General features: G+C 42.4%; 1 protein-coding gene across 2 annotated transcripts in view; it reads right to left on the bottom strand.

Moving 5' to 3' along the window:
* Positions 1–1238: 1238 nt before the first annotated feature.
* Positions 1239–14671, bottom strand: part of Sesn3 (sestrin 3) — a 64677-nt gene continuing 51244 nt past the window's right edge. For both annotated transcript variants that reach the window (XM_085689912.2, XM_048433610.3), the window contains exons 7-10: positions 13065–13183; positions 12169–12359; positions 10188–10332; positions 1239–8647 (exon numbers count right to left, since the gene is read on the bottom strand). In XM_085689912.2, coding sequence (XP_085546038.1) covers positions 8561–8647; positions 10188–10332; positions 12169–12359; positions 13065–13183 — 542 coding nt within the window. In that variant the 3' untranslated portion in view covers positions 1239–8560. The remainder of the gene's footprint in view (positions 8648–10187; positions 10333–12168; positions 12360–13064; positions 13184–14671) is intronic.

Raw genomic sequence — 14671 nt, forward strand, 5'->3', positions numbered from 1 at the left:
GGGAGAGCAGGCTCCACCCCTCACCTGGCTCAACCCCTCCCTGAGGTGGGGCCCCAGTTCCCTGAACCACCCAGACTCACATCCAGGGCCTTGGATTGGCCCACTCTTAACATCTACCCCGTCTAGGACCTGCTGGAGCTTGTGAAGGGACCGGTCCTGTGGAACAATACAAGCAGGATCTCTGTGACTTGGAGTGGCTGAAGGATGGGGTCCAGTGATAACGGGGTACCAGAAACTAGAGGCCTTGAACCAGATCAGTGACTTAGTGAGGCTGATTGGAGAAAAGTGTAACACACTGCAGCCCCCTCCCCCCCTCACTAAAAGAGTCAGAAAGACAGAAGTGAAGAATGTTTTTTGTTTGTTTTGTTTTAGTTTTGTTTTAGGGGGGAACACTGCAAGGGTGGGAGACAGATATGGGGAAATGTGGGAGATGAGCAGAACTGGGGTGCATAAAGTTGTTTGTAACCTTATAAAAGGCTTGAGAGTATGAACTTTGAGTTGGCCTGTCCTTTCTTTCCCTGGAAAGAAGACTCCAGCAAGGAGCTGGTTCTGTTGATCCCCTCCTAGAATTGGAATACGTGGCGATGAGGCATCTTGTCTTTGGGATGGATTCTTAGGACTGTCATTGGAAAGCCTGTACATGCCCCTCCCCATTTTCCTGTGTGCCACTACCACTCAGCATCACAGGCACCAATTCCTTCCATCCGTCTCCTTCCTACTTGACCTCAGTTAATAAAAACCCTTCTCCGGGCTTTCTGACTATATGTTCAAGTTCACTTCTGAGCTGGATATGTGAAGAAACCAGTGCGTACCACCTGACTCACCAAAAAATGTTTCAGATAGGTACTTCTTTCATGCTGTGTATGAAAATCAGAATCCATAGAGATTAGATTACTCCTGATGCCTCAAAAATAGCAGAATATGACAAAATTAGGTTTTAAACAGTTCTGGCCCCGTGTTCAGCACTGCTTCCCCATTCTAATGACACTGGCAATAGGACACACTAGTAACTCTGGCTTACCCTTTCTGAGTCCACTCTTTAAAGGTAACAGTAGTTCTATGTTCTGAACAACTTATGCTCCTGAGGGTCAAGAGATAAGAAAGCAAGACCCGAAACCATCGGGGAGGACAGTGATTCCCAACAACCTCACAATTCCCAGAGCACATGCTTCAGTCACTAGGCAAATGCAAATTGAGGCGAGAATATTCTTCACTGTAAGTAATGAAAAAAGGTGGGATCAGTTTTGCCAATTTTATTGAACCAATAAAATTCCTACTAATAACAATGAAATAAATTCTGTAGGTATAAACGTGATACAGTTTAACAAAACCCATTGTTCTGTACCTATAAATAGATTTTCAAAATGTCATAAAAAGTGCAGTTATGAATTGTTAACAGGTTAATACACAGTTCCTTTATTTCAGATGTGTTTGTCTTGATTTCACTAACCGTTCCTTCTTTATCTGTTCAAATAATATTACCCATCCCTCAAAAAACAAAACCAACAACAGCAGAACGAGAAGAGAAGCGTTAGAGCACTAGGGTATTACACACAAGCTGGCCCATTTGGGTCAGCTCTAGTCAGAACCGTCAAGTCCGCGACAGAAGAACAAAAATCAAGCCTACTTATACATAGAAGCTCTCCTGGGTTCTGTCATCACCAGAACTGTCAATGCATGTGGAGGGCATTATCGGTTACCACCATCGTCTGCATCCACAGCAGGGTCTGTTCTGCCGGAAAAAGGGTGAAGTGGCTGTTGAGAAGCTTGCTATTTTCAGAGCTGAAACTATAAAGAGGATGCTGCCACTTGACAGTGAACTTGTAGACCCTAAACTGCAAACGGCATCAACAATCTATTGGAGAGAAGCTTATCCTAACTTAAAACCATAGAGTAAGAGACGCGTGTGTGTGTGTGTGTGTGTGTGTGTGTGTGTGTGTGTGTGTGTAGCAGTCTTCAAGATCATGGTCATCCACCTTACATGAGTCCAAAGTCACGTGCTTCATAAAAAAAATTACAGCAACAAAGCACAGGACTACGAAGGTGAAACATCACAGCTTCTGATTACATCAACTATAAAGTACCAAGGGACGCAAGGGTAACTCTGTATTAATACTGATGAATTATGAACTAGAACAGGCGCTTCACAGCATGCTACATACATCACTCACACCTTAAGGAGAAGATGTCTATGTGGAAAGTCATGAACTTGGCATCTGACTCGTGTGATTCAGCCACAGTCTTCATGTATACATTCATTATGCAGCTGGCCTGCACAATCAGGATTCAGAAGAATTTTCAAGTTCAACTTCTATTTCATAGTTACAAGCTACATCCAGTTCTTCCATGAGAGAAACACTTCTTTCAGGTTTGAAGGAGGTAAGCCAAGTGGCGAGGCCATGTTTCCAGGGTGGCCAGACAGGGTTCTGATTTTCCTTGCCAAGACTCTGTGTCCCTGGTCAATGAGTAAGATGTCAAGTGGCCTGGCCCTTGCTTTCTCATCCATCTTGTTTTGGGTTGAAAGAGTAAATGCGACGAGATAGAGGAAGAAAATAAATGCTAATTTCTTTCTCTGCAGAGACATCCAATATAAAAGCAATGTCTGCACTGGCTGTGAAACAGGGCTCACTTTTCTTGGTGGACAGGGTACCATTTAACTGGGCTTCTATTTTGGGAAACCAGGGAGATTCAGGAAAGAGATGCTTCTGCTTTGAAAAGGCAAATCTTTGGCCACTCATCTGATACATTTCCTTCATCCTTCCTTTTGTTCTTCTATCAGACTCAGGAGAGCCCAGTTAAAGTTTCTAAAGATCAATTAAGAAATCAGCTTTCTTCTGGATATAATGTGTACATTTAACTCAGCGATACCCATGAGCAACATTTTAACACTAAAGACCACAGACTCTCTCTAACATTCTTTCCACAGAAACGATACATTCATTTTAAGAGGTTACTTGGAGTAAGAAATACACAGCTTTAGCAAAATTTTACATACCAAAATTATATTTATGATATTTCAATTTTTAATGTTTGGGGTCCTGTGAACTATAAAATGGGCTGCTCGTTCTATGGGCTACTTTGTGGCACAGGCTGAATCACCTCAAGGGTTTCCACATGCATTCAGAAGCAGACGCTCCCTTACCCTTCCAGTTCTGTACTACATGGCAGTACAGTCCTAATTTAGTTAAAGCTAAATGAACACTTCTTGACATATCATTTTAAGTCACCAGGTCATTGCCTAACTAAGTGCCTCCTTTACTCTTGGGTCCTTAAATGCATTAATCGACCATTGCATGTAGGTGCTCATGACTGGGATGGGAACACCTGAAGACCATCAAAGATCTGATCTACACTCCAAACAGGGTAGTTCACTTTTGGGTTAGACAGTCATCTACGTGTGAACACATTTGTCTCCTGTCAGGAGCCTGGTTGTGGGAGAAGCAGCAGCATTACTACCTCTGCTCCTTAATGATGCTATCTGGACTTACACAGAGAGCAGCGGCAGGAGCAAGAACACACTTCCTTCTTATCTCATCCAGGAAAGAATGGGGTTAGAAGCTTAGTTAATTGAGTGAAATGCTCATGTACTCAGTTTTGTGGCATTTGGTTTTGTTTTTGTTTTTTTTTTCCAAATCTACATTACACAGCAAATAGGCTAATGTGATCCAAATTTGTCTGGCAGGGATTTCCTGTCCCATTGAAGACTTACAGGTTACTCTGGACTGTTGGAGAATTTTAACTCTGCATTCAAGCAACCGGGACTATTACCAGTATTTATCCTCTAATACAGACCAAGTTAGGCTAGTAATTCAATCACTTTGAATTCTTGCTAAATGTTAAATTCTGCATGGTAGAAATAGTTTAATTTCTTTATCATGTATAAATATAAAGGTTCCTACTTTGACAGAAGGCAAACGTTTTATGACTTATTTAAAATATGGAGTAGTAGTATTGAACAGAGAATGAGCCCACGAGAAGACTGGGTGCTCTGAATTTATAGGCTCTGTGGGGATGAGGTAGAGGAGAGCAAGGTATCTTGGCAGCTGGGAAGTGGGTATGAACAGCAGTGGGTAGACAGAACACACTGGATGCTGTATATATCTGCTAAGGTGTTCGAGGCAAAAATATAGATGGATGGTGGAGAGAGTGGAAGGGGTTGGGGAAAAGCCATATTCTTCATGGTGGGGGAAGACATACTCAGAAAGACGCACTGGTGATGCTCAGCAGGTGGCTGGTGATGTTCGACTGTGAAAGGCATTAAGACCCAGACAGGCTTGGGGATGGTGGATGAGGCACTTTGAGGAAGAGAAAAGTAGGAAAGGGTGGATGGAGGCTGGTGAGAGTTTCTACCTATACAGCAGGTGCCTGTGCCAAGGATAGCCAGAATCTCAGCTCTGTGTTCCAACGGTTCCTGGAAACTGTTTTCTTCCCCATGGGGCTCAGCCTCGGTGCACACATCCACTCCAGACCCACTTCATACAAGCCTTTTCTGGTCTTGGGCTTCCCTAAGCAGGTGCTGTCGGTGGCCAAATTAACAGGGACCTAAGATGCAGATGTGTGGGGTTCACACTGTGGACTGACAGGATACACTTACATTATGGCCTGCTTTGGGGAAAGATTGAGTCTGCACCTGAGTCTCCAGAGGCATAGGGACAGTAGGGACCAGCACAGGGTGATGGCCACCTCGAACTGGTTCCAACCGCACCCCCTTCAGACCTTTCTGCTTGCTGGTGAGATAACACTAAGAAAGCTTACGCACTGCATATGTGGATCATCTTGCAGGCCTTTTATTCCATGTAAAACGGTCTGTTTCTCAGAGACTGAGCTCATCTGCCCGTCGCAGCACATACCATCTGTACAGTCCACTGGATTTGTTCTGTTCTTTGTCCTTGTCTTACAGTTTAAAGGAGCCTTGCCACCATCCAGGCACGTACTTGCACCGGAAGTGCTGACTATTTTAAGTAGTAATCTATAACTGTTTGCTGCTAAATTCACTTTGGTGCGGCATAAAATTCTATGATTTTGGATTAGCAAAGCTTTCTGAGGTGGGAGAGGAAGTAATTCCCTGGATGATATCCATTAGATCTTAGAATTATGTAAATTTTTAACAGACACAACACAAACAAAATAGGGCTCTTGTTTAAATTTTATATGGCCTTTATATAAATCTTGAGTTTTCTCTTTTAAAAATAGCCCTGTACAGCTGTGCTATATTGGGTTTAAAACTGGTTCAAAAGCCCAAGGCTACACCCTGGATTCCATTTTAGCTACCCCTGATTTACAGAGCACCCTAAGGCGGGAGAGGGGGGATGACAATTCATTGGACTGAGACAAGGTACTTATTTTAAAAAGTAGTCCACCTGCAAAAGCCATTTTCCATCAGAGTAGCATGAATCTGCCCGAGGAAGCCACGTCTGAGGCAACCCCAGGGCACCCGGGCCATTCCCACAGTTCAGTGCGTTACAGAGCAGGCCCACTTTCATGTGTAAGGCTATGCACATATTTCTACCTTCTTTTTAAATTTTGAGACAAGGTGTCACAATATAGCCCAGGCTGACCCCCAAACCAGCATCCTCTTATACATCTTCCATGTACTGGGATTACAGGTATGTGCCACCAAGCCTGATTTCCTTGATGTTTCTGACAATGATCTGAGAAACTGAAAATTAGCAGATGCTGGCAAACGTGAGATTCCAAATTGAATGGCATTATTCCAGCATGCCCATCACGATTATCAGACTGATTGTAACAGAAGGAGCAAGGAGTTGAGGACTTCACAGCCAGATGCGTGTGTTCTTCACACACACTCACAGGCTTGTTTGGCACAGTGAGAGCCCCGGGTACAGCTCAGCTTGCCATAGGCTCTGTTATTACACCGATAGTCAGACAGCTCCTTTGAAAAATATCACATTTCAGTATAAAAAGCTACACTATAAATTACTACATTGTAAATTCAATACTCTGAAAAAAATGCCACCCTGGAAAACCGCATCGAAATTTCAAGTTTGCACTAGATAAAGCGGTTGACAGCCCACTCTTACAGCGGCATCTGCACTGGGAATGTGGGGTGCATGTTGTAGCATGGAGGTGTGGCCACCTTCACAAACCAACTTTTTGAGGCTGGTTCACTGAGGCTCATAAATACATTGCTGTGTTTTTATTCACGGTTCCAAGTCAACTTATTTTCCTGATTATTGATTGGTCTGTTGAACTAAAAGGAAGTTTTGCTAGGAGAGAAATCTATTAAAGGCACTAATATTTCCATAGTCCAATCTCTACTTACATTTCTGGGGCAACACAAAACCAAAAGCAAAAAGTAAGTGGCCACTCTACTTAACCCTTTTCTTCCCTTTTGGTCTAAAGCTTATTCAGGGTTCTGTGAGAATTCCTCCTCTTAGTCAATACATGAAAACTATTTTCATCCTGTCATTCAGTTCATCTGAATGAAAGAATGAGGCTATGAAGTGAAACTGTTTTCTAACATGCAAAAAAATGCAATAATAAACTCTATCCTAAATGTGAAAGCCTTAAAGCTGGGAAAGTTCACGGGCATTTATGCCACCACCTGTGTCTTGCCATTCTTCTAAGTACTGCTCTTGTAGTTCATACACATCTAAAGAAGGAATGGGCACAGTCCACACAGCAAACACAGTACAGAACCCTGGCACAAGCTCTCTGACTAAGTTCTAAAGGAACCACCCTGTCTTCAAATCTCAGTGGTTTTTTCCTCACATGGAGGATGTTAAGCAAGATCCTGGAGTCTAAAAATGAAGAACTACCCATGCTACAGGTCTACAGCCATCATTGCTCTCTTCCCCGGGACAGAACACTAAGTAAAAGGAGCTAACATCCCAGAAAAGGACAGCAGGCAGAAGGATAGCCTAATGGAACGTCGGCACACAGTTCTGTCATAAGAGGAAAAGTACACCCACACAACAGGGAAAGCCTTAGTGAGCGCTCTGTGGGAGCTTCATGGATGACTCACTAGAGACAGCTATGTTTTAGGTGAACATGTATGTGTAAAATGCAAATCACCTTTCACCAAGCGAAGGCGCTTAACCCGTGCAGTTGTGTCCTCTGGGTGCTATAGCAGCTCTTTAGGCACTTCACTGGTCAGTAACACAATACAAATTAAAGCTATAAACACACAAGGTTGTGCTCTCTGAAGATAGTCTAATCAAACAACACAAATTGATGCAAAAATGCGACTTTTTGGCTGCCTTTTCTCCCCTATGACAATGTGTGTGTGTGTGTGTGTTTGTGTAGCTAGTTGTCCAAACAGATTTTTCTGGGGGAATGAATGCTTTGGCTCAGTGGAATCACAGTTCAACCTCAGCAAGGTAAAACTGGAAAACACCTAGCACAATAAAGACATCTGAAGGTCATTTCATTATGGCTCTGTTTAAAAGGACACTTCTGTAGTGACATGATAGGGGAAGCTGAGTTGATTTTTGAAAACATTGCACTGTTTTGTTGTTGCTCAATCACATTAATGCACAGAAACACATTCTTCCTTTGAATAACAAATGACTTAACGTATTATAAGACGAAAATCATGTAAAATAATTTCCAAAGCTGTAACAGGGGAAAAAAGGGGTGTATTAACTAACCTTCCTTAACTCTCAGCAAAGGAGCATGTGCAAAGAAACATTTGGTCAGTGTTGTGTGCTGGGATTTGTGTGCGAGCTGTAAAGCACTGTAGACACCAGCTACTAGAGGTGACGAGGACCGTGGTGCAGGGCTCAAGGAACTGTGCCTAAGTCCACTGCCGCACAGACAGCCATGTGGGAAAATGAGGCCTCTGCTTTAGAAGACAAAGAAAGTAGCTGAATTTGGCATTTCAGTAGCATGCTATAGAATTCATCATAATTAATTTCACATTAAATTATGGACAATGTCTGTATCACATTTCACGTTACTGTCAATTGCAGTGTAAGAAAAAAAAATCAGATAAATGAAAACAGAACAGTGCCTGATCATCTCTGGGGCACAGGTTGTGCTCCAGGGGCAGCTTGGTTCAATAGCACAAGCCCTCCCAGACTCAGGACACATGTGGGCAGCTTCCGGTAGACGACACCATTCTTTGCCGGATGTTGATAACGGAGGAAGAACTGCTTGAGCAGACTGCAAGCACTTTTCCGTATGCTCTTTAAGTAAAGACAAGAGAGACACATACACATGAACTCCAGAGCACTGAGTGAAGCCTTAACAAACCAGGTCATGATTTATGTCAGATCCCACAGTCCAGCTCTAAGCAATGTGAAGTAGTGCTCGTCAGGGTTACTTTAGCAACTGTTAGCAATGTTAAGCATAGAGAAATATAAAACACACCATTGCACATTACAGCCAGAAAAAATAAAAAAAACAAACAAAACAAACAACTCCCCCCCCAAATTAAACCCTAACAACAATAACAAAACAAAAACAGAAACAATAAACCTCGACAGCTAAACTTTGACACTAGGAACTGAGTAACTGCTGAGGCTGCGTCACAAACAAGTTCTGACATGAGTCCTGTGTGAGAGGCCCCGACACATGCTGACGCCTTCCTGGTGGCGCTTCAGGTCAGGTGCCGAGTTATGGCACGCAGAGCGTAAAGCAGCTCAGCTTGCATTCGGGCTTCCATCAGCAGTAGATTCACATGGACCTGGAAACCAAATGGCACTAGCTCAGTGACTTCACAACACAGGGGAAGAATGCGGAGAGCTTTTCAGGTACCCCATTTGCATATGTTCTACGTACTCAGATACCAACCACAGCCCTGAATATGCACATATATATGATGAACACTCAAACTTGCTGTTGTGGATAGTAAATGTAAATTTAAAATAAAATTAAAAACACATTCCTAGCATTTAAAATTTTAAATTAAGAATTAAAGTTAAAAATACACTCCCAGGTTTAACTTTAAGCCCTAGAGTGAAGCAGAAGCTCAGCTCGGTTTGTGTGACTATCTGATCTCACCAGATGCCCACCACTTGCAAACACTCTGGGAAAATCTCAGGGCTTCTCTCTGGGGGAAAACCTCTCAGCTGAAAGGCTGATGTAAAACCCCTACACTTTCTAAACTGACTACAAGGAAATGCTCTAACATTGAGCTACTCCACACCTTCCTATCATCTGAGCATGGCTGCTCTAGCATTGAGTTACTCCACATCTTTTTATCATTTAAACATGATGTTGGGCATACGCTCCTGATGGCAATATACAATTTCTAGAAAGGGAGGAAATCTATTGCAAATATAAAAACAGCATAAGGATGCATCAAGGCTGAAGATGAAGTGGGTAATATGACTAAACTTAAGACTTCAAAAATTATTAAAACTGGAGCCATAACACACTGCTGTACAGATCACTGGGGACCATTAGGACCCCAGAATGAGTTTTTCACATTCAGCTTGAACGCAGTAGTATAAAGGAGACAGATTCAATGCTTTAAAGGCCTAGGACCTAAAGTCAGATCTGATGCTATACTGTTGGTAAAGATTCTTCATTCTTACTATAGGTTCTGATCTAAATAATAATTCATATTACTCCATCCACATATATTCTTATGTAAAAATATATTTGGCTCACATGTCCTTTACTATAATGGCAAAATACTAAATTACAATGAGAATTTTCTGTTGGAACAGTAACCTGGTAGCTACTAAGTTTCTAAATGGCAGTGTCTTCCAGGCTGGGTACAATTCTACCCAGTACTGCTTCTTAGTGGGTTTTTTTAAATAGAATTTAATAGATTTATTAGTATTTAGATTCAATCTTTGAAAGGCTGATGCTAAAATGTTGGCTACTTTATGTCAACTTGACAGAAGTTAAGTTCATCTGAGGAGAAGGAAACATGAGAAAATGCCTCCATAGGATTGGCCTGCGGGTAAGTCTGTGGGGCATCTTGGTTGATAATAGATGTGGGATGGTGCCACCCTTGGGCAGGCCCTGCTCTGACCTGTGTGACCTCAGAGCTGTAAAGATGCTCCCCACCAGGTGCTATCACAGTGACAGGGCACTGACTCAGATGTGCACCCTCTTAGACAAGAGCACACGGCTAAATTAGTCAACAGTCAACATACTTTAGATTAATAAAACATGAAAAAAGAGCTAGCTCAATTCACCATCCTCCTTGTTTCACGATTGAAACTGTCATGCTGAACATATGTCCTTGAAGTCTGCTTGGTGATGACACTGACCTTCTCTGAGTGTGTGAACTGCCGCCAGTAGCTGTCATACATGCGCTTTGTGGTTCTCTCGGGGTAGCAGGTCACCGTCTTGATGTAAACCTTCAGGCTCCGTTCAAGTAACTGGTTAACTTCCCCATAATCATAGTCATCATACCTGTGAGTGACAGTACTGTGATGTGAAACCCAAGCCTCACTGCTTAGGCCTTGCTATCAATGATGTCATAAGCAAAGTCCATTAAGTAAGTCATAAGGAGTATTTACTGAATGTCTGGTGTATAACACACCCTTCTCATTACTGAGATTCTGTAGTGAACAAGAGGGAAAAACATCCACTCCTAGTGTCACAGAGCTTAAACTCTATTAAGATGTAAAGAGAAAACACTACAAAGCAAACATACAGTTTGGAGGCGGTGGTAACTACTTAGAGAAAAGTGGGCCAGACTGTGGTGGTGTGCACGATTAATTCCAGCACTCCAGAGGCAGAGCCAGGCGGACCTCTGAGTTCATGGTCAGCCTGGCCGACAGAGTGAGTTCAAGGACATCTAGGGCTACAGAGAGAAACCCTGTCTTGAAAAACCAAAGAGGAAAGAAAAATGGATATACAGCATTGGAGTATTGGACTGTAATTTTCAGCAGGGCAGGCAGGTGAGAAAATACTGGAAGGTATTGAATGAGCAAGAGTAAGGCCAGCCAGTGAAGGCCGGCTGGCTGGTGAAGGCCGGTCAGCCAGTAAAGGCCGGTCAGGTGTTGTCAGTCAGAGGGTGAGACCCTGAGTCCAACACACTGTTATGAGTCAGGCAACACTTCAGACCGATGGAGCAGGAAAGTCTTAAAACCAAAATTCTAAATAGTCCCAAATTCAAAGTTATGTGAGCAAGAGATCATGGTTAGGGTTGGACATGTTTTTAACTTTCTCTTTTGTACAAGATTTCTCTTGTGCAGGCAGAGCAGGTGAGGAATGCTGACCTGGTAGTGCTCTTTATTAGTTGATTTGTCGGCCATTTTGTGGTGTTTGAGTTAAAACTATAGAAAAGACTGCTTAACAAATTGAAACTGAATCCCAGTTTCAATCTTTCAATCTGTAATACTTTTTTTTTTTTTGATGTGCTTGCTAACTTCTGTTTGCAAATCTATGTCCTAAGGAAGTCTACAGAGCCCAGCTCAAGCAGCTTTCCCGATAGACCGCTCCATCTTCTTCCCTCCAGGTCTTACCATCCTCTCCAGCTCACTTCTTCAGTTTAAAGGCTGTTAATTAACTTGTGGCCCAACCACCTCACCTTGGTGCTTTGGGGAGTAGCCCAGCACTGGGAGGACAGAGTGCCCTAATTATAATTCCTTCATAAGGCAAGCCACAGTAACCATACAGACCTGAATTTGTTATTGCTATCTGAATGGACACCTTTTTCTCCCCACACTGACCTATCAGGAAGGATTCTCAAACCTGCATCTCGTTCTGTTTACTCCCCTGCCTTAGTAAACACAGTCTTACCGCTCTGCCTGTGTCATTATCACGATTCACAACACACTTTTTATTTATCTGTGATTTACTTACATGTTCATGTACATGTGAAGTACATGTGTGGAAGCCAGAGGCCAAGCTTTAGTACTAGTCTTCAGATGCTGTCCACCTTAGTTTTTGAGACAGGATCTCTTACTAGGACCTGCAGCTTGCCAATTAGGCAAGGCTGGCTAAGCAGTGAGGCCTAGGGACCTGTCCCCACCTTCCGAGGGCTGGGATTCAAGTGGGCATTTAAGTAAGTGCTGGGGATTGAGTCCAGGTCCTAATGCTCTATCTATGGCAGGTTTACCAAGCAAGCCATCGCTCTAAGTTCCAAACACTTTAAATGGAGAAAATAATCTCTAAGATGAAATTAATTTTTAAATCAAGTAGCATTTATCCCCCTCCAGAAAGATGTACTCCCAAACATATATAACAAATGCTTGAATTTCCACTCAGAAATGTGTAACATTGTCTGCACAGTGAACACACCTGATTCCAAACATACAGTGAACGTAGTTGAACAATGCTCTGCGTAGCGTGCTTGTGTCAACATCCTCATGGGTGGCCATTGTGTTGTAGGTGAGATTGTAGACCATCCGAAACTTCTCATCCAGGAGATGTCCGATGTCAGAGTAAAGCCTGTTCACCAGCGAGAAGCCGTGGTTTTCCCAGGTGTAGTCCTGGATGCAGAAAAAGGTCCACTTACAAAATGAGCATTCTCTGCTAAACCCTGTAGTTTTTTTTATTTTTAAAATAAGATAAAACTATTAAACAAAGTTAGTGTGGGGTATTTCTGACTCAGTTCTAGGATGGCAGCTTTACCAAGCATGCTACTGGTCAGGCTGTGGAGTGCAGAGACAGGGTATTGTCTCCTAGGGTCTAGGGTGTGGCATGCTTGAGATGAACTCTGGCCTCCTCCTCCGGACAGGCACTCTGCACACTCTACTCTATCTGACAGGACCCAGAAGTTCTTGGCTATTGCTATGCCATCAAATTTACTCAAGCATGAAGGAGTCTGGATTTAACTCCTGTCCCCACAGAGTTCCACTGTACTGTGGGAGGACTGCTGCAGTCAGATTTCCAAATGCCTCACTATAAATGTCATAGATGGTTTGATTTCTTCCCTGCCCCTCCAAGAATGGTACACACATATATAACTATCCTGCATAATGCAGGCAACTAAGCTAAGCAAACTGTTTACTAGTGACTTCCTAAGGCGAGTATGTTGAAATAATTACCTTCCTAGGGAACGTCAGATAGACTGGGTTGAAGATCCCATCAAAATGCCTACTGGCTACTTTAGAAGACACTTTATTTACATTTCAACAGTTATCCCTTGGAAGGGCAGAACTCTCTAGTTTCTCTATGTTAAAAGCTCTGTGTACCTGGGCTCGGAATGTTGGCAAATGTTCTTCTCCTCGCCTGGCAAAGTCCTCATACCCGAAACCTGGGTCTTCGATGTATCGGGAAACATCAGCCGTTATGATCATGTCATCTTCGAAATCTAAGGGACAATAAAGGCATTCAGGATACTTACACAGCCAAGATAATGAGCCTGAAACCCACTTCCCTCCAATTTTTTGGTTTTCAAAAGTGACAATGTTGACTACTTGGCATATAGTCACATAAAATACTGGTTAGTGAACTTCTAAATACAATTTCCTTACCAAATATTGGGTAATAAGATTTAATTAGAGTAGGCAGGAAAAAAAACAACTAAATTAAAATATTTAAACAACAATAGCAAAAGATCACTATGGCATATTTACTAATTTAGAAATAAAAGATAAGGCTTGTGAATCTAAGATTTAAAGCTTGTTTGACCTCTTCAAGGGGATAACATGGGATATGGGGAAAGAGAAGAGACAAAAGAAACAATGACTGAGTTTGAAGACAGATCTTTTAAAATTATATCTGGTTACATTTAATAGCAAAAATCCCTTCACTCTAGTTCACTGTTAGCTTCCAGGAGCAAGCCAGTCAAGACATGAGGCATGGAATTCCAAGAGAAGGGGCCTCTGGGTGTCTGGCTAGCCTCTCTGTGCAGTTGGTGAACACCCTTCCCCAAGCCTGAGCACGCACATGTGAGCAGAACACTCCCATGGTGTCGAGAGAGCTGCTGAAGCTGTGGTCAGGGCACTGCCCCAGAGTGCAGGGACGCCAGGGAGGCGACACTGCCATTACCACAGGTTCAGCATGCTCGCTGGTAAAACCCACTACTGAGGAACTGTAAATGCTTAGTGCATATTATTTTAAGCTGAAAACAATTTTCTTCCAACTGACTGTGTTTTAGATTAGTGTCTTTGTAATTACTCCACCCTCTCCATGATTTCAACTATTTAACAGTGAATAAACAAACTTTTTTCTTTATTCTATAAATGAACACATCATTCTCAAAATAAAAAAGTAGTTCCTATGCAAGAAATAAGTTCTTTGTAAGTAATTTATGTTAAATTAGTTTGATCTTTAATAAAAAACTAATTCTCATCTGGGTAAAATTTTTAGGAGTTTGAGAAACAATCACACAAATTCTTCTGAAAGACTATACATGAAAATTCTAATAAGAAAAAGAAGTCTCCTTTTTATCTTTAAGTTGGGGCCATCAACTCATTTCAGGATGTATGAGAAGAGCAGAGAAGATCAGATTCCCAGACTACATAGCACTGAACACATGGCATTGAATCCTCACCCTTCATTACTTAGGCCAAGAGGAAACTGACACCTGCTGAGCACTTCCTGCATAGCAGGTGTGATGCCAGAACCCCAACAGCCACATTTTTCCTTAATTCGTTATATTAAAAAGAAAAATTCACTTAAGAAATAAGTAACTATTAGTCAGTTCTGATCTGAAGCTTTTCTTTCTTATCTTTTCTTCTTTCTCCACTTTCTCCAGTGCTAGGCCTTGTGTATACAGGGTGGGGGTGGGGCAAATACTTCACCCAGGAGCTCTGTCCCCAGCACCATCTAAAGCTTTTAAGCAGTTTTCGTCTGT

Source organism: Myodes glareolus, chromosome 4 (assembly GCF_982192425.1).
Source record: "Myodes glareolus chromosome 4, mMyoGla1.1, whole genome shotgun sequence".
In the NCBI taxonomy this organism is placed as follows: Eukaryota; Metazoa; Chordata; class Mammalia; order Rodentia; family Cricetidae; genus Myodes; species Myodes glareolus.